This window comes from Onychostruthus taczanowskii, unplaced genomic scaffold (genome assembly GCF_017590055.1).
Source record: "Onychostruthus taczanowskii isolate IOZ18803 unplaced genomic scaffold, ASM1759005v1 scaffold144, whole genome shotgun sequence".
In the NCBI taxonomy this organism is placed as follows: domain Eukaryota; kingdom Metazoa; phylum Chordata; class Aves; order Passeriformes; family Passeridae; genus Onychostruthus; species Onychostruthus taczanowskii.
The window spans coordinates 285,510-309,808 of record NW_024498619.1 but is presented as its reverse complement, the minus strand read 5'-3'; the positions used below and the strand labels follow the sequence as shown (position 1 = coordinate 309,808).

The 24,299-nt window shown below is 42.6% G+C and overlaps 1 protein-coding gene across 1 annotated transcript in view; it reads left to right on the top strand.

Annotated features, from left to right (window-relative positions):
• Positions 1–24,299, top strand: part of LRRC7 (leucine rich repeat containing 7) — a 49,976-nt gene that overhangs the window by 6,784 nt on the left and 18,893 nt on the right. The window contains exons 5-15 of the mRNA XM_041398320.1: positions 2,212–2,268; positions 4,561–4,624; positions 7,858–7,932; positions 8,369–8,513; positions 9,326–9,398; positions 12,152–12,281; positions 12,903–13,018; positions 15,271–15,340; positions 18,449–18,548; positions 20,406–20,524; positions 23,328–23,531. Of these exons, the coding sequence (XP_041254254.1) occupies positions 2,212–2,268; positions 4,561–4,624; positions 7,858–7,932; positions 8,369–8,513; positions 9,326–9,398; positions 12,152–12,281; positions 12,903–13,018; positions 15,271–15,340; positions 18,449–18,548; positions 20,406–20,524; positions 23,328–23,531 (1,153 nt within the window). The remainder of the gene's footprint in view (positions 1–2,211; positions 2,269–4,560; positions 4,625–7,857; positions 7,933–8,368; positions 8,514–9,325; positions 9,399–12,151; positions 12,282–12,902; positions 13,019–15,270; positions 15,341–18,448; positions 18,549–20,405; positions 20,525–23,327; positions 23,532–24,299) is intronic.

Genomic DNA, 24,299 nt, shown 5'->3' with positions numbered 1-24,299 from the left:
TCCCTCTGCTGCGGCAGGGCCAGAGGCAGCAGGTCCCTTCTCAGGTCCCCCCCTGGTGACAAAGTGTCACCAGCCCTGATCTTTTAAGTTCTTCTGAGCCTTCTGATGTTTTCATCCTTGTAACGACCTTTTCTCACGCGCTTCATGTAAATAGCTTATTGCTTTGCATTCTTTTACAGGAGAGGAGAAACTTGATGGGCTGTTGGTTTGTCCAGTGTCCTTTTCTTTTACAGGAGAGGAGAAATTCAATGGGCTGTTGGTTTGCCCAGTATAGGAGAGGAGAAATTCAATGGGCTGTTGGTTTGCCCAGTATAGGAGAGGAGAAATTCAATGGGCTGTTGGTTTGCCCAGTATAGGAGAGGAGAAATTCAATGGGCTGTTGGTTTGCCCAGTATAGGAGAGGAGAAATTCAATGGGCTGTTGGTTTGCCCAGTATAGGAGAGGAGAAATTCAATGGGCTGTTGGTTTGCCCAGTGTCCTTTTCCTTTATAGGAGAGGAGAAATTCAATGGGCTGTTGGTTTGTCCAGTATAGGAGAAGAGAAATTTGATGGGCTGTTGGTTTGTCCAGTATAGGAGAGGAGAAATTCGATGGGCTGTTGGTTTGTCCAGTGTCATTTTCCTTTACAGGAGAGGAGAATTTTGGTGGGCTGTTGGTTTGCCCAGTGTCATTGCAGAGGTGGCAGTATCACCCTCCAGCCCACTGTCACTTTTGGAAATCTGTAAATGCGGGAGTCGGAAAATAAAAAACCCTTTTCAGCTTGGAAAAAGCAGTGACAGCAACAAAGGGACAGGAGGGTGAAGAGCTGTGGCTCAGGAGGGCAGGGAGCAGAGGCTGAGGGAGGTGGAACAAGCAAAGGTGAAATGTGGAAGCAGAACTGGGGAGAGGAGACCAGGGACAGCAGGGCAGGAGGGTGGATTTGGAGCAAAGCGGGCTCCAAACCTTAGAGGGGTATAAAGAACATTTCATTAACAGCAATAAAAGGAAAACAAGGAGTAAGAATCAAAGCAAACCCTTCGGAATGCTGCTCTTGTCCCGGCAGCCACCTGGGTGAAAGTTCTGTTCTTTATTTTATTTATTATTATTTATTTTATTTATTATTATTTATTTTATTTATTATTATTTATTTTATTTATTATTATTTATTTTATTTATTATTATTTATTTTATTTATTATTATTTATTTTATTTATTTGTATTTATTTTATTTATTTTTATTTATTTGTATTTATTTTATTTAATTTTTTATTTTATTTATTTGTATTTATTTTATTTATTTTATTTATTTGTATTTATTTATTTATTATCCAAGGGAACATCAGCTCAGCTCTCCAAACCAAATGACAAAATCCTGCTGGGAGTGACACTGGGCTGCTCAAGCCTGGGGAGATAAAAATGCAGGGGTTCTTTACTCTTTATTTTATTGTTTTTATTATTACTCTTTACTCTTTATTATATTATTATTATTATTATTTTATTTTATTTTATTTTAATTTTTATTATTACTCTTTACTCTTTGCTCTTTATTATTATTTTTTTTATTTTATTTTATTTTATTTATTGTGATCTTATTGTTAACTATATATGATAATAATTATTCTTAGTGTAATAATAATTATTATGACCACATCCCTTGGAGTCAGATCTAAATGCAAATACCCAGAAAGGGATGGGGGCCCCCTCAGCATGGTGTTTGTACCCATCCTGCTCTGGCAGAGCCCTGCTGGGGCTTGGGCTGGTAATTTGGGGATTAAGGACAAGTTTAGGAGCCCAAATATTTTAGCAGAGAACATTTTATTCCACGAGTGCTGATTTTATATTAACTCAGTGTCTCCAATTCCTTTGTTGTTGTTATTTCCCTCCTGTCTCATCTGCTGGGGACCTGACACTTACAAACCTTGCTCTTGTTTTCTTGTTGGGTTTTTTTGTTTCTTCCAAACTTCCCGACTTTTCCTGTGTTTGCCTTGCTGGAGTCATGAATAAAATGAATTTAAAATTGCTGGGAAAACCTGATAAATGTCAGAGCTTTTCAGGAGAATTCAGATCAGGGCAGACATTACATTAAATTATTTGGCTCTGATTTTTGTCCCACAAGAACTGGACTTTTTGGATTGTTTTGCATAAAACAGACTTCTTAAAATTAAAAGAAATAATTTCAAACCATTCTGATGGATTCTTTGATTGCATTAATTGCTTTCTCTCCTACTTCCAGACTTGTCAAATTGCGAATTTTGGAGTTAAGAGAAAACCACTTGAAAACTCTACCAAAGTAAGTGCTGGGGTATTTTTTAAATTTATTCACCTGGAATTTCCAAAAGTGCCAAATATTTGGATTGGTAGAATTGCAGTGGTGATGTTTCTGTGATGAGTTGTTGGGGTTTTTTTGTTTTTTGGTTTTTTTTTTGCATTTATAAAAGAAATTCTACTGAAGATTTTTAGCACAAAAAAAAAAAAACAACAATTAATGCTTCTGTGATATAAGCGAAGATGGACAGTGGCTGATCAGCTGAGTGTAACTCAAAAGCCAACATTTGGCATTTTAAGATGAATATCTGATATTGTAAGATAAATATCTGATATTGTAAGATGAATATCTGATATTGTAAGATGAATACCTGATATTTTAAGATAAATAAAATTGGGAGGCACCAGATGAGCCAACCCTGGTCAGTGAGGCCGTGGCAGCGTTTTCCTCACCAAGGACTCACCTGAAGTGGTGAAAACATCTTCAGGAAAATATTTTCAGATACCTCATGGTCTGTCCAGAATTAGATGGTTGGGGCTTTCCTGTGCCAGCAGGATGTTGAGTCCCTCTGCTCAGGATTATTTAAGTTAAGTGGGGCTTAAATGGACAAAAAGTTCTCAAAAGCAGCCTGGAATTCTCAAATATCCCGGAGTCAATTCCAGCCCTGGGCTGATCCCCCCCACGGGGCACCATAAATTATTATTGTTCCTTTAGTGAAGGGGGGGATTATTTTTAAATTAAGAATGATTTATTGTTTAGATAAACATTAGTCTCAGAATTTGTGAGATTTTAAAGGAGTAAGTTGTTGGTTATAGCTTAGGAGTAGTTACAAGTTTCTTCATTGTAAGATAATATACATTTTATATATATATATAAATGTGTATATATAATATATTCTATATTATATTTTATATTTTATATTTTATATAATTTTAAAAACTAATAGTTGTTGCAGGGTGTATTCTACTTTTCTGACTTATCACTTTTACTTACTCCTGTTGTACTGTGGATACTCTAATGGGTTTTTAACTTACATGCACACACATGTTTCTGTTATAACTTTTAAATTCTTCGCTTTATAAAACTACACTTTTATATTATAAACTCTTCACTATTTTATTAACAGAGCTTCTCACTTAAGGCATATTCTTACTTACAACTACAGAAACACAAGTTGATGGGGTTTTTATGTTTATATTTCATGTCTGTGTCTGTGTTTCATGTTTAATGTCTTGTATTTTTACATCAATCTAAGTTTTTTTCTGAGGCTGTCGATCAAATCTTTTGGTGCCTGCGGAAATTTTTTGGCAGCAGGAATTGTTCTCCTGCAGGACCCGCTGGGAAAATGACATCCTGATGTGGGGAAAAATAAAAATAAAATTAAAAAAACCCAGCAGGATTTCTCCTGGGCTTCAGGATTGATGTGCTTCTGGAGGAGGAGGAGGAGTTGCGGTGCCAAAAAATGGGCAGGATTCAGCGGGCAGCGCGGCCAGAATTTGGGATTTAACGTGCAAAGTTTCTGGCAGTGAAGCAGCAGCAGTGCTCTCAGCACAGCCAGGTTAAAATGCTGTTTTTCAGCCACAGCCTTCCAACAAAAATCACTTTCACCTCTGCTACAAATTGCAGAGATAAAATGGTTGGTATTTTGGATCACAGCAATTAAGGCTATGCTAATTTTTTGATTAGGATCTGATTACCTCAAGAGGCCTCTGAACTGCTGTTGCAGTTCGTGTTAAATGATTTAATTATTTTTATCCTCTTTTTTTCACTGCACCCCCCAAACCCAGCGTGGTGTTTGGTTCACTTTGGTCTGCCAGGGCTTAAGGAGAAATTCTGCCCTTGGGATAAAGCCCTGCTCCAGTTTTGTTCATGGAAACAAAGGCAAAAATTGATTTATTAACTTTGAACTTGACTAAATCTGAACCTCAAAGCAGGGGACCTGGCTCAAGAGTCCAAACACTTTCCAGTGGTTTATAAAAAACCACAGCAAATGCATAAATCTCTCTCAAAAAACCACAATTTCTGTTGTATTTAATTTCAATAACTTATGGATATAACATGGGGGATTTTCCCTGGGCAAATACACAAAAATCTACCAAGATTGTGTTTATTTTTATGTGAAAGTAACTGTTGGTGGCTTTTGGGTTCAGTGACCTCAGTCAATGTGTCAAGGATGGAATATATTGAAATTTGCATCAGCATCACATTCTTTTTTGCCATCAGAGTAGCAATGAAGCTTCATTTTCACGCCACGGAAACCTGGCTGACGTTTTGCCAGCTCAAATCTCATTTTGAGTCTTTCCCCACCTGTTCCAGGTCAATGCACAAACTGACTCAGCTGGAGAGGCTCGACCTGGGCAATAACGAGTTCTCTGAGCTGGTAAGAAATGCTCCAGATTTTAAGGGCAAACCTGAGGGGTTTGGGTGCTCTGTCCATGGGACATTGAACTTTTACTGCAGAGGCTTTGTGGGGTCGTGGCCTTGGGCAAGGGACAGGTTTCCCTCCAGCCCAAACCAGTCTGGGATTCTGCAATTCCAGCAGATGGCAATTTTGGACTCCCTGAGGAGTTTCTGCCCCTAACTCATCCCCAAAATCAGAATGAATCTTCCTGAGATTGAAATCTTTGGGGAATGTTCCCTGTTGCCAGCATAGGAAGTGAGAGGTGATCCTTGAACAGGATCAGGGATTGCAGTCCTACAAGGGAATAGTTCCTGTAGCTTTAGTTAAAACTGAGATAATTCCACCTCAAACAAGCCCTGAAATGTCACCTGGTGCTACAAAGCTGTAGCAAAGTCTCCACATCTGTTTTATGGAGCAGCTCCCACCCCGTTCCAGGCTGCTCATTTATTCCGTGCAGGAGGAAAGAGAGGATTTAACTCCAATTTTTAATTAAAATCTTCAGCGTGGATAAACAGAGAGAAATTTTCGGAAGAGCTGCTTGGAATTTTAATTGTAGGAATGAAATCCTGCCCGAGTTCAGAGCCTCTCTTCTGGGGGTGGCTTGGGTTTGTGGGGGTTGAAAGGAATTGGACAATATTCCACATATTTCCACGGCAGCCCAGTGATCCCACGAGTGATAGACCAGGAGAGAGGAGATCCCCTCCTCCTGCTAGGGCCAGAATTCCCAAGTTTCCTCATTTTTCAGCCAAAATGTAAGACCTGGAATCAAATTCCAGGAGCCAAATGGCCCAAGAGGCCAAGGCACAGTGGGAATGTGCAGGAATGTCTCAGGAAAGGTGGTGCTAGTTTAACTCACACCTGGAAAAAAAGGATTAAAAGGACCTGTTTTCATGGATTCTGAACACCTGACTCGGGTTCCCATAGAAATTCCCTTTTAGTGGAGAAAGGTGGGTGGGTGGTGTGGGAGAGCCTCATTTCCCTGCTGTCCTGGGGCTGCTGTGACTTTCCCACTTTTTGACTTTTTCCCACTTTGTGACTTTTTGGGGCTGGAGAACTCTGTGTCCTTCCTGATGGAGCCGCGGGGCTGCCGCGGCCAGAATGAGCTTCTCTTCATTTATTTTCTGTTCATTTATTTTCTGTTCATTTATTTTCTCTTAATTTATTTATCTTGTGCACTGCTCAGCCACCCTGCTGGGATCAGAACTCCCAGATCCAGGGAGACCTGTGCTCTCCTGGAATGCCAGTCTGGCTCCATGAAGGAAAGGAAGAGGCAGCTCCTGTCACTCCAGGAGCAGCGATTCCCAAAGTTTGGCACCTCCCTGGTTCCTTCTGGGGAGTCAAACCTGGGGGAGGAGGAGGAGGAGGAGGAGCAGCTCTGCCAGGTTTGGCTCCAGAGGTCCAGGAGTCTGCAGCGAGGCTTTGGGAGAAATTCAGGAGGGGAGGAAAAGGAAAGGGGATGAGATAGAATGTGGCTTTCTCAGGAGTTCCTGTGAGTCTTCCATTCTGACTCGATCCCAGGAAGCTTTTCTGCAGGGAGAGGGTGCTCAGACCCTGGGACAGCTCCTGGAAAGGGACATTTGGACAATTCCCTGAATAATATCCTTTAAGGTTTGGTCAGACTGAGTCGGTCAGGGAGCAGGACTGGGTGGTCAGTGTAAAACCCTTCCAGCTGGTTCCCTCCTGTTCTGTTCCTATTCCTATCCCTATTCTATTCCTGTTGCTATTCTATTCTGTTCTATTTTATTCTATTCTGTCAAATTCCTATTCCTTTTCCATCCTATTCCTATTCCCATTCCACTCTATTCCAATCGCAGCAACCTATGTGAAAAATGAGAATATTCCCCAAACAGGCCCAAAGCAAAGCATTTCTAACACAGACAAAGGAGTTTTTAATGGCACTTTAATACCAACCCATCCAAAGATCTGGATCATGGTGGGCCATAATGTGGAATATTCCGTGGTGCCCCACAATAATGGGAAATTCCATCATCCTGGGAAATCACAGTCCAAGGAATTCCCCATCAAAGCCTGGGAACAGGCCTTGAAGAAAGGTGTCTGTTAATGAGAGGGATCGAAAAGCAAATTAAAGTTGAGAGGGGAAATTATGATTATCCATAATGACCTCAGCCCATGAACACTCCAGAGGGATAAAGAAACATTAATCAGCACAGGAACAAATAGTATCAAATGCCCATTAATCAGTTCAGGCTGGAAATGAGAAGTGGTTTTAATCATGGGAGGACAGCGGAATTTCAGTGGAATTAACAGAGGCAAAATAAATCATCTTTAAAATGCTCACCACTGGTTTTTAATGGGAGCTCATTACGTGGAGATGTGGAAAACAAGGGGTGAGTTCTCCTGTTCATCAGCTTTGTTCTCACCTGCTGAGGCATCAGGAGCTTCTCCCACCATTCCCTGGGCAAGTGGAAAATCAGATTTCCTCTGGGAATGGCAACATTCCAAACCAGAGCACGCGGGATAACTCCAGGTCTCTCTTGGGGTCTGGAGGTCCATTGGCTTCTGCCTGTGTTGGAATCGTTCCAGGGCAATTGTTCTGCTTCCAAAAGCTGATTTGGAATGGAATTTTTCACGGAATATTTCCTGGAGCGTTTAATACCAGGTTCTGACAGGCTTTGGAAAAAAAAATCTCTACAACCTGAGAGGGCAAAGGCGAATTCCAAGTGCTGGTTTGCTGGGGAAAGTGTTTTATGGGAAAGGAAAACACTGCTGAGGAAACCTGGGAATATTTGTGGCCTGGATTTGTAATTCTGGGATTTCACAGCTGTAAGGAGAGAGGAGTGATGTGGGGAATTGCCTTTTTTGGCTCCTCTCACTGATACCCCAAAAAAGAATAAAACAGATGAAAGTTTGATTCTGCAGTTGCAGGTTTCATCATTTTCTCCTGTGCATTCTGACTCCTGGCTGTGCCAGCTGCAGATGTTAAATCTCCCCGGGACGTGTCCTTTGGCCTCATTTCTTTTGCAAAAGGTTCTTAAATTTTACAAGTTCTGATAAAGAACAGGAGTGGTTAAATTACATGAAGGGAATGTTCTCTTCTTGTCCTTGAGCTCCTGGAAGGCTGAGGTGGGGTATGAAAAACCAAAGGGAAGTGAAGAGGGAAGCTTTATTTTTTTAAGAAAACGTTGATTTTTATTTAACTAAAGATGCATTGCTTTACTTAGCTGCCCATAATTGTTTATTCTTTTCCTCAGCCTGAGGTTCTTGAACAAATCCAGAACCTGAAGGAGTTGTGGATGGACAATAATTCCTTGCAAGTGCTACCTGGGGTATGGACATTTATTTTAGGGAATTATTGGGTGATTTGGTGATTCCCTGTTTGCCTGGCATTTCCTTGGGCGGGTGCAGAGAGTCATTAATGAATTAATTAATTAATATAAAAGTTTTGGGATGGTTCAACACAGAAAAGCTCCACCTGCCTGGTGGAAGGTGGGAATTGGGAATATCCCTTGGATCTGTGTCCAGATGGAGAAGTACCTCAGCTGCATGCCCAGGAATGCCAAATCCCAGCAGATTTAATGAATTTGGAGCACATTAATTAACCTGGGAGGGTTAATTTTGTTCCTTTGAGGCTGAGCCCTCCCCGGCCCTGCCGAAGGCCACTGAGATAACCCCGGATCAGCTGGATTTGTGTGTTTGTCTCTAATTAACGCTCTAATTAACAGCTCTATCTGCTCAAGTAACTCTGTCTCACGTGCTATTAAGTCTATAGGGAAGTTAAAACAGCTCGTGTACCTGGATGTGTCCAAAAACAGGATCGAGACGGTCGACCTGGACATCTCGGGCTGTGAGGGGCTGGAGGATCTCCTCCTCTCCTCCAACATGCTGCAGCAGCTGCCAGATTCCATAGGTGAGGAAGGATCTGGGATTCCTTTCCATTTGATAGATTTTTAAATTTTTTTAATATATCTTTTTTTTTTTTTTAAATTTTTGGAATTCAATTTTTGGAATTTTTGGAAATTTGGGATTTTCTAGTTGTGGAGCAAGGCCTGCCATTCAGTCCCAAAGGAGGCAGAAAATGGTGTCTGGACAGTCCCATTTTGTAAAGTCAGGAGCAGAATTCCCTGGCTGGAAGGAACTGGTCCACCTGGTTTGCTGTTTTTAGGAGAAGAAGCTGAGAAGGGCAGAATTCCATTTAAATGTAAAAATCAGTCTGGGAGTGAGGATGGGATTGCTGCTCACTCATAGTGGGAAAAGGAAATAAAAAGGAAATAATTCGAACTATGAATTTTTATTTTGTCTGTTTTACATGCATGGAATTCCTGGATTATTTAGGATCACATCCCTCTGTCCCTTGGGATATTTCCTCTCAGTCCTGAGCCCTTTTCCCTTTCCCTTTGAACACGGAACTGTAAGATTCCTCGATTTTAAATCAATTTACTCAGATTCCAACATAGATTGCTAACTAAAGCTTCTAATTATTGACATTCTTACTGGGTGTCTTCTCCTCCTGTTTTCCATCTTGTTCTTCTACATCTCCCCATCAATCCCAGGATTTTTGTTCCCCCAGATTGGTTTTTAGAGGGCATTTAGCAGGAATAAATCCATTTGGAATGATGCTCCCTAAAATCCAGAGCAGAGCTGTTCAGGGCTGCACACCATTGCTCATGGGATTCCAGGAGATCTCCATGGGAGCTGTTTATCCATCATTTCTTCCTGCAGGATTGTTGAAGAGACTGACAACCCTGAAAGTGGATGACAACCAGCTCACCATCCTGCCCAATGCCATTGGAAAGTGAGTCCAACTTTCATCATTTTTAATTAAAATGCCTTTCCCCTTCTGCTCAAGGAGTGTGGGCTTTCAAATAGAAAATAAGACAAATATACTTTGAATTATGAAATAACTTCCAACCCCCAGGCTGTGACATTGAAATTTGGAGCACTACTTTTAGTCCTGGGGATTTTTCAGTGCAAGGGGGAAGAAGGTAAAATACATCCAGTTTTCCAAGAGGAAAACCAAAGGTTTGGGTGTGAATCAATCTGGATGAGCAGAGAAGGGAAAGCAGAAGAAATTGGGGGAAATCCATCTGTTTCCATGGCAACAGCCAGGGCTTGGAGCTCACAAGGATCTGGCTGTGGCCTCACAGGGATGGAGAGTTCCTAAAATATGACAGAAACCTCTGTGGGAAAGCCAGGAGGATTCCAGGGGCTGGGATCATGGGAAGCGCTCTGGTGTGGGGTCTCACATGGCTCTGCCTCCTTCTGCTGAGGGGCTGCAGCTTGGTGGCTTCCAAAATCCTCCAGAATGATCCCATCCCACCCCTGCCAGGGCAGGGACACCTCCCACCATCCCAGACTGCTCCACGCCCTGGCCCTGGCCTGTTTCAATAAGAATTTAGCTTTTTGTGATGCCATTTGGGAAAAATAATCCCTGTTTGTGACCTGTTCCAGCTGCAGCCAGTGAAAGCCCAGGCTGGCTCATCCTTGGAGTGTTTTGAGTTTATGGGATTTTCGTGGGGAGCATTAAAAGCTGGTGATGGGAATCACTGAAGGGCAAATCTTTGCTCTCCAAATCTCTGTGGAGCAGCAAGTTCTCCTCCAAGTGAAAGCTCAGGAGGCTCCAAGATCTCCTGGATGCTGCAGAAAGATGGATTTAAATCCAGCTTCAGCAATTTTGGGAGTCTGGTTCTAAAACCCTTTAAACCTTTTATTTTTTATTATTGTTGAAGGGGAATTCCCTTTTTTAACCCAGTATCTCTTCAGTGTTTGCCACGGAGCCTTATTTCCATTTCCAAAGGCACAGCCACTGCTCCGAAGCGGAATTGCGGAGCAGCTGGGATCACCTGGGCTCTCCACCTTGTGCTGGAGCCCCTGGCTGTGCTTTTCCAGTGAAAAATTCCCTCTCCTCTGTCGAGAGCAGAGTGTCCCACATCACAGGGAACTCAGCTCTCGCCTCATCCCTTTGGATGGGTTCCTGCCAGGTGTCTTCCTCCAAAATTCCAGTGGTGGAACCCCCCCAGAGGCTGTCCCTGTCCCCCAGGGATGGGCAGTGTGGAGGGGGAACATTCCCCCTGGGATTGCTCCATGGGAGCACTCCGTGCTGGCTCCATGCTCTGCTGGGCAGTTCCACCCTCATTTTTTGGGATTTCTCTGCAAAGGACCAGCCCGTGGTGGCTTAACCAAACATTCCACACAAAACCAGGGATGCCCGTGAATTCCCTGGTGCAGCCGAAGGCTGGAGATGTTCCCCGTGGGATCTGGGGGGGTGGGAAGGTGCCTGGGGGAATTTGGGACCCCCAGCTGGGCCTGGGGCAGTGTCTGGGGCACGGGTCCAGCCTGTGCCAGAGCAGATCTGTATTCCCAGGTTTGAGCAGGATCTGGAGTGGAAGAACCAGAGGGAATGGAGTTGGAGGAGCTGAGATCAGTGATTAGGAGGAGGACAGGGGGGGCACAGCTGAAGCTGTGGCTGCCCCATCCCAGGCTTCCCAGGAAAGCAATTACAGGGAATTCTGCAGGTTCCTGGGAGGGACAGCAATCCCTGCTTTCATTTGGCAGCAAATCTGAAGGCTGAAAGATCTTTTCAATTAAGAAACTGAAATAAAGGTGAATTAGATACAGAGTGAAGACCCAATCCTGCAGCTGAGACTCCTGTGAATCCTACAGAACAAGGTCTGTGGAAGGCGTGGTCAGAGCTAAACCTCTTAACAGATCCTCCAAAATATTTGGGGAAAAAACATAGAATCCCCTGACAAGCCCCTAAGGCAGTGGTCAGGGAGATGGGAAATAATTGGCTGTTACTTAACCTTACTCTGATTAAAGTATTTGAGAGTAAGAGGTGGAAGGTGAGGAGCAAAGGGGGCAGAGCAGCTGGCTGCTGGCACTTGTGGTGCTCACACAGCTTTCACTTGAAGGATTTTAATGTGCAGTCTTGTTTTAGAAGGAGATTAGGAAATATTTCTTCAGAATATTTTAATGTATGTCTATAACCTGTGTATTCAATATGTATATTTGTATATCTCCCTCTGTAATGTGCAGTACATCCATATATTCCCATTGGAATATATTCCCACTCCCCCTCAGTGGTGTCTGGTGACCCAGATCCCAGACTTCAACCCTTAAACCTGTCACTTGGGTTAGCAAACATTAAATTCTTGCTTCCATGACCTTGTTGGCCCTGATCTCTGTCTGAAGTCCTTGGAATCCACGTTCTTCAATATCCTCAATATCCCAGAAAATCTGAACGGTAGCATGGGAAAACCAAGCAGCCTTGAAGTGGGTTCCAAAAATCCCATTGTTATAGACTCCTGCCAGGGAAATCATGGAATGATTTGGGTTGGGATGGACCTCAAAGATCTTCCACTGTCCCAGGTTGCTCCAGCCTGGCCTGGAGCACTGCCAGGGATCCAGGGCAGCCCCAGCAGATCTCTCCTGGGTGTTCCCTCTCAGGGCTGGTGGAGCCTGGAGCTGGTGAAGCTCCCGGAGGTTTGGGGCTGTTAATTGGGTGATGCAGTCCCTGCATGGCCACTAACGAGGGGTTTCCCATTCCAGCCTGTCCCTGCTGGAGGAATTTGACTGCAGCTGCAACGAGCTGGAGTCGCTGCCCTCCACCATCGGGTACCTGCACAACCTGCGCACCCTGGCCGTGGACGAGAACTTCCTCCCGGAGCTGCCCAGAGAAGTGAGAGCTGCTCCGTGCCCCATTCCAGGCTGGGATGTCCTGGGGAGCCAGCCTCCCATCCCTGGGATGTCCCGTGGAAGCCACCATCCCATTATCGCATTATCGCATTGTCCCATCTCATCCCTGCCCTTGGATGTCCCCTGGGATCCAGCATCCCATCCCATCCCATCCCATCCCATCCCACCCCTGGGATGTCCCCTGGGATCCAGCATCCCATCCCAATCCATCCCTGGGATGTCCTGTGGGAGCCACCATCCCATTATCCCATTATCCCATTATCCCATCCCATCCCTGGGATGTCCTGTGGGATCCAGGATCCATCCCATCCCTGGGATGTCTCATGGGAACCAGAATCCCATTATCCCATCCCATCCCATCCATCCCATCCCATCCCATCCCATCCCATCCCATCCCATCCCATCCATCCCATCCCTGTGAGGACCCCCAGGTGTTCCCTGAGGTTCCTGCCAGCAGGAAAATGTCGTTTTCTGGTTGAATTTTGGATTTCCTGCCTTTTGTGGCTTTCAGTAAAACTCAATTTAGCCACCTCCCGACACGAAAAGTGATGACAAACATTCCCAAATTTGGGGTTCCATCATTTGGGCTTTTTCATTCCCACAGATTGGGAGCTGTAAGAACGTGACTGTGATGTCCCTGCGCTCCAACAAGCTGGAATTTCTGCCTGATGAGATTGGCCAGATGCAGAAGCTGAGGGTGTTAAATCTGAGTGATAACAGGTACAGTTCACAGCACTTTTTTTAGCCAATTTAAGAATTATTTTTTTAATTTAAACTTTTCCTTTGACGTTTTAATAAAGATACATTTCTCTGAAATATATTTTAAAATTAAAAATATATTTAGAATTCTAGTTTTAAAAGAGTATCACTGTCATTTAATTTATTTAAGCTTTAAGGAAAGAAGCTTGGTGGTTTTTTTCTTAATCTTTGTGGTTTGGTCTCAGCTCCTTTGACATCCAAGGGAAAACTTCAAGAGAATCCCCCTCTTTCTGTTCCTAAAAGGGCTGAGAGAACCCCCCCTTCCAGTTCCTAAAACCGCTGAGTGAATTCCCCATTCCCATTCTTAAGGAGCTGAGTGAATTCCCCTTTTGTGTCCTAAAAGAGCTGAGAGAATCCCCCCTTTCTGTCTGTACTTCTGGGGTCACTCCCACAGAAGTCAGAAGAGCTCCTCAGACCTCACCACCCATCCCCACAAATTCCATTCCCTGTGTCCTTCCCTCCTCCTGGGCCGGAATTAGGATTTAGTCAGGGTGTTTGCACATGTGTTGCTACAGATGAAGAATTTTTCCTGCACAGTACAATTTAAAAGCAAAAAAAAAAAAAGTGTTAGAAAAAGAGGCCGGGGCTTGGCTTGGCTGGAAATGTTCAAAGCCCAGCAATGATTTTGGGTGCTCCCTGTCTTTGATCCCGAATTTGAGGTTTTTCCTTTCAAAGACATTAAAATCAGACCTTTTTAATGTTTAAAATTGCATCCGGGGGTCTTGGCAAAGCACATGAAAAATGCAGAGTTCTGTGATTCGGTTGGCAATGGAACTGGAAAACCAGCATGGAATGGTCTTGTCCCACATGATTCCAAGGGCTGTGGCCAGCTCTTCCCCCTCGGATACCCAGCTCTCCACCCGAGTTCCCTGGAGCATCCCAGTGCCCTCCCAGAGACCCCTTTCAGTCTAGTCCTGATTTTTGTGTTCTGTTCTGAGGTGCCCAGAAACGTGGGAATCACTTCTGTGGGATGCAGTCCGGAACGAGAGGGCTTTTCCTCCTGCTTTTTCCAGATCTCATCTAGGATTTGGTTTTTCCAGTGCTCCTTCGGTCACTCCCAAAATTTGGGAGAGCCTCAGTCCACGTCTGGGCCAGGCTGGTTGGGAAAGAGCAGGGTTAGGTGGGAAATGGGGAAGGAATTCTTGGATGTGAGGGTAGGGAGGCCCTGGAATGGAATTCCCAGATTTGCTGTGGCTGCTCCATCCCTGGGAGTGTCCAAGTCCAGGCTGGAGCAGCCTGGGATCGTGGAAGGTGTCAATGGGATGGGATGGGATAATGGGATGGGATGGGATGGGATGGGATTTGGGATCTCTCCCAACCCAAACCACCCTGGATTCCATGATTCTATAGAAACAGCCTTTTCAGAAGGAGTTATGGCAAAATCTTCAATGAAGATTCCACAAATATCCTGCCATCCATTCCCATTCCCACTCCCAGATCCCTTTCAGGAAACTGTGTTTAAATGTCTCATTAAAATGCTGGGCTGTTTTTTCCCTGCTCCATTTAGTGTTGTCATTTAGGTTCACTATGAATATTTATATTATTTCAATCTTTAGTCTGACATTCCAACAAAAATGAATTTTCCATCATCTTGGAATATTTCTGTTCCAAACCTCCAGTGTCCAATAAAGGGAGCTCAGTGAGTGACTCTGAGGTTCCTCTAAACCTCCCTGGGACCAAGATTTTTTCTTTTTTCTGTCTTATATGTGTAATTTTATTACACTATAACCAAAGGAAAATATGAGTCTCTCCTCAGTACCAAAGGATGTGGTGTCAGCAGTTCTACTTTCCAAACAGAACCCTTAATGTGGAATATTAATCAGATTAATAATAGTAATAATAATAATAGGAGCAATAGGAATAACAATAACAGTAACATTGATAAAATATTGCATTTTAGTCAAATTTATTTTAAAAGCAGAAATTTTAGCTATTCCAGTGTGACAAACATGCTGCATACAAATCTTTAAATAAATTACTTTGGAAATGAAGGATTCACCTTGTCCCAATATTCTCCTTTACAGACTGAAGAATTTGCCCTCAATGGGAATAACAATAACAGGAACATTGATAAAATATTGCATTTTAGTCAAATTTATTTTAAAAGCAGAAATTTTAGCTATTCCAGTGTGACAAACATGCTGCATACAAATCTTTAAATAAATTACTTTGGAAATGAAGGATTCACCTTGTCCCAATATTCTCCTTTACAGACTGAAGAATTTGCCCTTCACTTTTACCAAACTGAAAGAACTGGCAGCCTTGTGGCTTTCTGACAACCAGGTAATGCCTTTCAATATTCCCATTTTCCTTAGGAAAGGGGCTGTCAATGAACCTTGTCACTCAATTCAAGATTTATAAGAATTTTGGAAGGGTTTGCTCCCAGCCCAGCTGTAGATTTCCATATCCAGCCATAAATCCTGCTGGGTGTCACTTTTTGCCATGGAAAAATCACTTTTGCAGGATTTATTTTACCAGGATCAGCTTCTGCCTCCTTACCAAAGTAGTAAATAAAGGGCAAAAGTAGCACGGGAGTATTTTTGAAGTAGAAATTCAAGATGTTCGTTCCCAAACTCGTTATTATCCCGTTCCCACCCTTTGCTCCATCTGCTCCTCTACCCTTGGCTTCCTCTTCCCTTTTCCCACCCATTCTCCCATCCCTGCACATTTGAAACTCCACTGCAGTCAGGCAGAGTTCAAACAAGTCAAAGCTGCACGAGGACTCTGGGTCTTGCTTTGGAGAAAACTCATTTCTGTGCCTCTGAAATCTGAGGGGGCCCTTCTTTGTTCCAGGACTCTGGTTTATAGCAGATATTCTTTGGGATTCTATTTTAAACCAAATTATGCAACAGGAACCCTGAGAAATGCAACGGTTCCAGCAGCAGCTGAGCCCTAAAATAAGTCTGAAATGTACATTTAGTTTTAGAGCCGAGCCAAAAATGTGAAATCTGAAAGGGGGTGGGGGGTAATAGGGAATTATGATTAAATTTTAATGTGTTAAATGAGGATTCTTGGGGTTTTGCATCTAAAAATTTGCATTTTAGAAAATAACATTGCCTGGCTGTGCAGCCCAGGCGCAGAACACCCCCAGCCCTTTAAATACATGACATTTTCCAGCATTTTGACTTTCCTGTGGCACAGCAAGGATTGATTTCCACTCTCTGGGCTGTGACAGTCACTCCTGGATCAGAGTGACTTTGGGTAGATCAAACATCCCCAGCTGCAGTGAAACCCAGCAGGAACTCCCAGGGAATGCTCCTTGGGAATTCCGCTGTGCCCTGCACCAGCTTTACTCCCAGGTGAACTGCCAGCCACCAGGAATTTACTCCTCATCGTTAATCAACTCTTCGTTAGGCCTGGCTAAAAACGCATCCCAAGGGGTGTTTAAGAGTGCAGTGCCAGGTCTGCTCCCCGATCCTTTCCCCTTGGAGCAGCAGGCAGGACTCCCCGTGTCCCGTTCTGCTGGGAATGCCAGGAGCCGCAGGGAAGGCGCAGCAGGCTCTGCTCTGCTCCCGCCCACGGGGAGCTGAGTTCCTGCAGAGCTGCAGCCAGCCTGGCGCTCCCCGAGTTAGTGCATGTGGTCCCATTCTGGTGGTGGGGTTATTATTATTATTATTATTATTATTATCATCATCATTATTATTATTATTATCATCATCATCATCATTATCATCATTATCATCATTATCATCATTATCATCATTATCATCATTATCATTATCACTATCATTATTATTTTATTACATTGTTATTATTCCATTATTATTTTTATTGTTATTCTTATTATCGTTATTATTGTTGCTATTGTTATTATTGTTGTTATTATTATCATCATTATCATCATTATTATTTTATTACATTGTTATTATTCCATTATTATATTTATTGTTATTGTTATTATTGTTATTATTGTTGCTATTGTTATTATTGTTGTTATTATTATCATTATCCTGTTATTATTATTATCATCATCATCATCATTGTCCCATTACTATTATTGTTGTTATTGTTATTATTATCATCATTATCCCATTATTATTGTTGTTGTTATTATTGTTGTTATTATTATTATCATCATCATTGTCCCATTATTCTTATTGTTGTTCTTGTTATTATTATCATCATTATCCCGTTATTATTGTTGTTGTTATTGTTGTTGCTATTATTGTTGTTGTTATTATTGTTGTTGTTATTATCCCATTATTGTTGTTGTTATTGTTTTCATTATTATTGTTATTATTGTTGTTGTCGTTGTTGTCCCGTTGTTGTTGTTATTATTATTGTTGTTATTATTGTTAACATTATTGTTGTTTTTATTGTTATTGTTATTGTCATTGTTGTTGTTATTGTTATTATTATTGTTGTTGTTTTTGTTATTATCCCATTATTGTTGTTGTTATTGCTTTCATTATTATTGTTATTGTTGTTGTTGTCATTGTTATCCTGTTGTTGTTATTATTGTTAATATTATTGTTGTTTTTATTGTTATTGTCATTGTTGTTGTTATTGTTATTATTATTGTTGTTCTTTTTGTTATTATCCCATTGTTGTTGTTATTTTTGTTGTTGTTGTTATTGTTGTTGTTATTTATGTTATTGATGTTATTGTTGTTCTTGATGTTATTGATGTTATTGTTGCTGTTGTTGTTGTTGTTGTTATTGATGTTATTGGTGTTATTGTTGTTATTGATGTTATTGATGTTGTTGATGTTATTGATGTTATTGTTGTTGTTCTTGATGTTATTGATGTTATTGTTGCTGTTGTTGTTGTTGTTATTGATGTTATTGGTGTTATTGTTGTTATTGATGTTATTGTTGTTATTGTCGTTATTGATGTTATTTTTGTTATTGATGTTGTTGTTATTGATGTTGTTGATGTTATTGTTGTTATTGATGTTGTTGTTGTTATTGATGTTATTGTTGCTGTTGTTGTTATTGTTGTTATTGATGTTATTGGTGTTATTGTTGTTATTGATGTTATTGTTGTTGTTATTGTTGTTATTGATATTATTGTTGTTATTGATGTTGTTGTTATTGATGTTGTTGATGTTATTGTTGTTATTGATGTTATTGTTGTTATTGTCATTATTGATGTTATTGTTGTTATTGTTATTGATATTATTGTTGTTATTGATGTTGTTGTTATTGATGTTGTTGATGTTATTGTTGTTATTGATGTTATTGGTGTTATTGTTGTTATTGATGTTATTGTTGTTATTGTCGTTATTGATGTTATTTTTGTTATTGATGTTGTTGTTATTGATGTTGTTGGTATTGTTGTTATTGATGTTGTTGTTGTTATTGATGTTACTGTTGTTATTGTTGCTGTTGTTGCTGTTATTGATGTTATTGCCATTATTGCCATTCTCATCCGTGTGCTCCCATCCCGCAGTCCAAGGCCCTGATCCCGCTGCAGACCGAGGCGCACCCCGAGACCAAGCAGCGAGTGCTCACCAACTACATGTTCCCGCAGCAGCCCCGCAGCGACGAAGGTACAGCCGCGCACCCCTGCTCCCCGACATGCCAAACACCGGGACATCCCCGCTCTGGAACATGCGGGGGGCCCCTGGCGTCCCCAGGCTGCCACACTGACATTTCTGATTGACACTGTCAGATTGACACTGCCACACTGACATCTCTGATTGACGCTTTCAGAGACACTGCCATACTGACATTTCTGATTGACACTGCCACACTGACATCTCTGACTGACGCTGTCACACTGACATCTCTGATTGACACTGTCAGATTGACACTGCCACACTGACATCTCTGATTGACACTTTCAGATTTAAACTGCCACACTGACATCTCTGATTTACACTGCCACACTGACATCTCTGATTGACACTTTCAGATTGACACTGTCACACTGACATTTCTGATTGACACTTTCAGATTTATACTTTCACACTGACATCTTTGATTGACACTTTCAGATTTACACTTTCACACTGACATTTCTGATTGACACTGTCACACTGACATTTCTGATTGACACTGTCACAGTGACATTTCTGATTGACACTTTCACACTGACATTTCTAATTGACACTGTCAGATTTACACTGCCACACTGACATTTTCTGATTGAAGCTTTCAGATTTACACTTTCACACAGACATTTTCTGATTTATACTTTCAGATTTATACTTTCAGAGGGATATTTTCTGATTTATGTTTTCAGATTGACATTCTCTAATTTACATTTTCACACTGACATTTTCTGATTCACATTTTCACATTGACATTTTCTGATTGTCACACTGACATTTCTGATTGACACTTTCACACTGACATTTCTAATTGACACTGTCAGATTTACACTGCCACACTGACATCTTCTGATTGAAGCTTTCAGATTTACACTTTCACACAGACATTTTCTGATTTATACTTTCAGATTCATACTTTCAGACCGATATTTTCTGTAAATTAGAGATTGACATTCTCTAATTTACATTTTCACACTGACATTTTATGATTCACATTTTCACATTGACATTTTCTGATTTGCATTTTCAGACTGACATTTTCTGATTCACAATTTCAGACTGACATTTTCGGATTCACATTTTCACATTGACATTTTCAGATTCACACTTTCAGACTGACATTTTCAGATTCACATTTTCACATTGACATTTTCTGATTCGCATTTTCAGACTGACATTTTCTGGTTTACAATTTCAATCCATACTTTCAGACTGACATTCTCTGATTCACATTTTCACATTGACATTCTCTGATTTACAATTTCAGACTGACATTCCCTGATTTACATTTTCAGACTGACATTCTCTGATTTACACTTTCAGACTGACATTTTCAGATTTACACTTTCAGACTGACATTCTCCGATTCACATTTTCACACTGACATTCTCTGATTTACAATTTCAGATCCATACTTTCAGACTGATATTTTCTGATTTACAATTTCAGACTGACATTCTCCGATTTACCCTTTCCCCCTGACGTTTCCTGAGCCCCTTTTGCTTTCAGAGAGGCTTTGCAGGAGCAGTCTGAGCCCAGCTCTGGTATGCAGGAATTGCTGGCTCCAGGCAGGAGCTGGGAATGTCCAGCTCCATGCTGTGGGAGCTCAGAGCTCCCAAATTCGGCTGGATTGAGGCTTTGCTCCTCCCACAGCTCCACTAAATTCACATTTTCACTCTGCCCCTCTGCTCCAAGCCCTGCTGGTGCTTCCCACCCCTCTCATCCCACTTTTATTCACAACCCCGGAGTGATTTCTCATTCTCCCTCCAGTTTCCAAACAATCACCGGGCGACCAACCAGGAAAATCCATTTGGATCATTCCCACCTACCTTTCCAATTCCAATCTCCCTGCAGATTTCCAGTCGGACAGTGACAGTTTCAACCCCACTCTCTGGGAGGAGCAGAGGCAGCAGAGGATGACTGTGGCCTTTGAGTTTGAGGACAAGAAGGAAGAGGAGGAGAATCCAGGGAAAGTCAAGGTGAGTACTGCTGGATCTGCTCTGGGATTCACTTATTGTGGGCAGGGTTCAATATGCAGGCTTTGAATTGGGCTGGGTTTGGGTTTGAATGTCACATTCCTGCTCTGTCCCAAAGGGAATTGAGACAGAATTGCTGCCCAACTTTTTTATTTACAGATTATATTTATTTACATATTATATCATATTATATTTTATTATAAATTATATTATATTATCTATTATTTTATTATATTTATATTATATTCTTCATATACTATTCTATTTATATAATATAATTATAAATTATTTATCATTCTAAATTATATATTTATATATTAATATAATATTGTAATTATATAATTTATATTATTTCTACATAATTACCACCCAACCACTGCTTTTTCAGGAATATTTGAATCCCACAGGGAATCCCATATTCCTCCCAAAGCAGAAGTCAACGAGGGCTTTGCAGCCTCATGGAATGTGCAGTGGAGAGGGCATCACCTGTGAAAAATGGAGTTCAAAGCACGAATTTCCTCCCCCAGTTTGGTGAAATTAATGTTATTGCAGAGCTCTCCATCAATCCCTCAATCAGCTGCATTGTCAGGAGGATATTTTCAAACCTGTCAGCCTTTACATGCCACGGAAATCTCTCCTTCTTGAATAATATCAAGGAATTATCCCACACTTCAACCCTGCAGATTTCTAACTGTGGTAGAACACCCAGGGTAAAATGTAGGGTCAGAGAAAAAATCATCTGAGGAGATTAAAATCAGATTTTGCTTATCAAATTAACAGTTCTCTTGTCAATAGCATTTTTACACCCCATTGAAAACTTGGTGGAAATTCTTAATTTTTCTTTTCAATATTTTTCCCAGTTGGGAATTTCTCTCCAGCTCCTGTGCCCAGAGCTAATGGATTCTTCTGCTTTAGTGAAACAGAAAATTAATCCAAAAGCAGCCTTCACCTCACAATAAATAGATTAAAGTGGAATTTTACCCTGGATGAATTGCAGGTTTATGGGTCACGCATGGAAAACAGCATCTGGGAAAGTTTTCTGTTGTTCCACAACTTTTATCAGAATTTTCCCTGGGGGTGACATGGCTGGAGGTTTCAACATGAACATTTTTAGCAGTTCCACCAGAGCTTTAAGGGATAAATTTAAATAAATATAAATTCTCAACAGGCAGTAACCAACACTGCAGCATTTCATAACAGCAGAAGAAGTTTTCACTTTTCATCTCTCATCAAACTGAACTTTCAGCCAGAGAGATGTTAAAATAGATTTGATAATTGGGATTGTTCAATAGGTTTTTGGTTTTTTTTTTCCATCAAGGATTTTGAACTCTGAAAATTCTCTCTTAGTGGTCAGGCTGCTTTTGATGTAGCCCTGAAAAAGGATTGGCAGGGAATAGAGATTTCCTCTGGGATGGGGAATGTGGATCCAAGGGAAAGATCCGCGTCCCACTGCTGTCCCCCACCAGAGCTGCAGGAGCTTGGCTGTTTGATGTTAACACTCCCAGGGAGGTGAAACCCCTGCTGCAATCCCAGTTTGGGGTTGTCTGTCTCGTCCCAGCCTCCAGTCCCTCCTCCCTGCTGGAGTTGCTGAGGATTTGCTCTGTGCCTTGCCCTCAAGCCATGGCCTGAGCTCTGGGAGACACCAAGTGCCTCATTAGGCCACCCCTGAACACAATTCCATTCAGCCAGAATTGAAGCAGAGCTTTTAGTGCTGCTTTCCAGACTTGATCTGTCTTTTTCTGTTGGAATTCTTTATTAAAAGTGACATCCCACTCACAGATTTTAACATTTTCTGTTCTACCCCGTGACATTTATTCTCTCCTGGTTTGGATCTGCATACCAGCACTTGACACAGTTTTATTTACCAAATCAATCATGCTTTTGCCTCTGAAATATTCCTATGGACAGACCATTTCCAGCTAAATCCAAAACTGTGTTTTTCCTGCTCGTTGGGAATTTAAATCCACGGATCTGCAGGCCAGCCGATAAATAAAACACAGTTTTATTTACCAAATCAATCATGCTTTTGCCTCTGAAATATTCCTATGGACAGACCATTTCCAGCTAAATCCAAAACTGTGTTTTTCCTGCTCGTTGGGAATTTAAATCCAGCAGCTGTGGCAGGGAGCTGTTCAAACCAGCTCACCTACACCACCAGGTAAAAGCTGCCGTGTGCTCAACTCCAGATCCTTTATCGCCAGCAGGAATTTGAAGTTTCCCAGCCTCATCACCCTGAGGCGCTCTGGGAAAGTTGGGAAGTTCAGATTAGCGGGGTTTTGCAGGAAATCAGTGGGTCTGCCAGTCGGTCAGAGCTCAGCCAGGCCTTGGGCACTCCCTGGAGAGCTCCTGCAGCAGAAGAGAGCCCCAGACGTGGCTGGGGGTGAGCACCATCCATCTCCAGGAGCCAGCGGCTCCCAGGGGATCAGAGCTGCTCTCAGCTGCCATCCACAATCCACACTGAGTGCACGGAGCGTGGCTGAATTAATCCTGCATTTCCAGCAGGATTGTTTGGGAAGGCGTGGTGGGATGTGTCGGCAAAGTGCAGAGCTACCAACACCCTCCCGGGCTTGCAGGGAACCCTTCCATCCCTTATTTTGTGGCACTGGGATGCATTCGATGCCGACAAAGAGGGAATGAGCAAACTTCAGTCCTGAGCTCCTCAAACTCCCCAGACAGATCAAGCAAGCCTCGAGGAAAGCAGCCTCAGGCCAGCACCGCAGCCAGGCCTTCCTTTGCGCCGTTTGCATCCCGCGTTCCCGCTCCCGTGCCTGACTCTACCTCCTCATTCCCGTCTGCTCAGGTTGAGATAAACCTCAAGCGCTACCCCACGCCCTACCCCGAGGATCTGAAGAACATGGTGAAATCCGTGCAGAACCTGGTGAGCAAACCCAGCCTGGGAGTGCGGCCCGAGAACGCGGCCCCGGCGGCCAGCACTGACCCCACGGGCAAGGACAAGTACGAGCACAAGTGGCCCCCCCTGACCCCCAAGGAGATCTCCGTGGAGGTACCGTCAAGCACCCTTGCTCCTCTCCAGAATTCCAGACCTTTTTTAGGGTCCAGGCCTTTTTTTGGAGCCCCAAAGGATGTTTTGATCCGCTGGGAGCCTCAAGGCCCGAGAGTTCCTTGTTGCTCCTGTAAAGGTTTATGGTTTAAAGTTTATAAAGCCAGCTATGTTGAGCTGCTGGGTTGCATTCAGGTTTAGACTGAGCTGCTGAGTTTCGTCCAGTTTTAGACCGAGTGGCTGTTTTTCCCAACGCTGCTGAATTTTTGGGTTGAGATCTCCCCCGATGGGAATTTTGCTGTGGATTTCTCCCAGCACTCTGTTCAGTTTCAAGGATGTGACGTTGGCATGTGACACGGTGTGCACCATTTCCATCCCATTTGATCTCTCAGGGACTCCTCGGGTCTGGCTGGCCCTGTGTGCCAGGAGGGTCTGCCCTTGGGGTTGCTGCCAGGAGCAGGAATCCAATTAACCCTGGCCAGAGTTAATGAAGGCAGCAGGAGAGCTCCTTGCAGGGCAGGGAGCAGCCCTGGATGCCGTGAGCTGCAGAATCCAGCTCTTCCTGGAGTGTTTGCCAAGCACAGGGACAAATTCTACCCCAGGATTCATCCCCAAAAGGTGAATTCCTAAATCCTGCAGTCCTGCTGGAGTTTGGTTCTCTTACCCCACCAAAGGAGGGGAATCCCTTCCCAAGGGAGCTGAAAAGCTTGGAGAGGTCTGCAGGAATGCCAGCATTCCTGAGCATCTTTGCAAAGCTTTAATGCTGAAAAG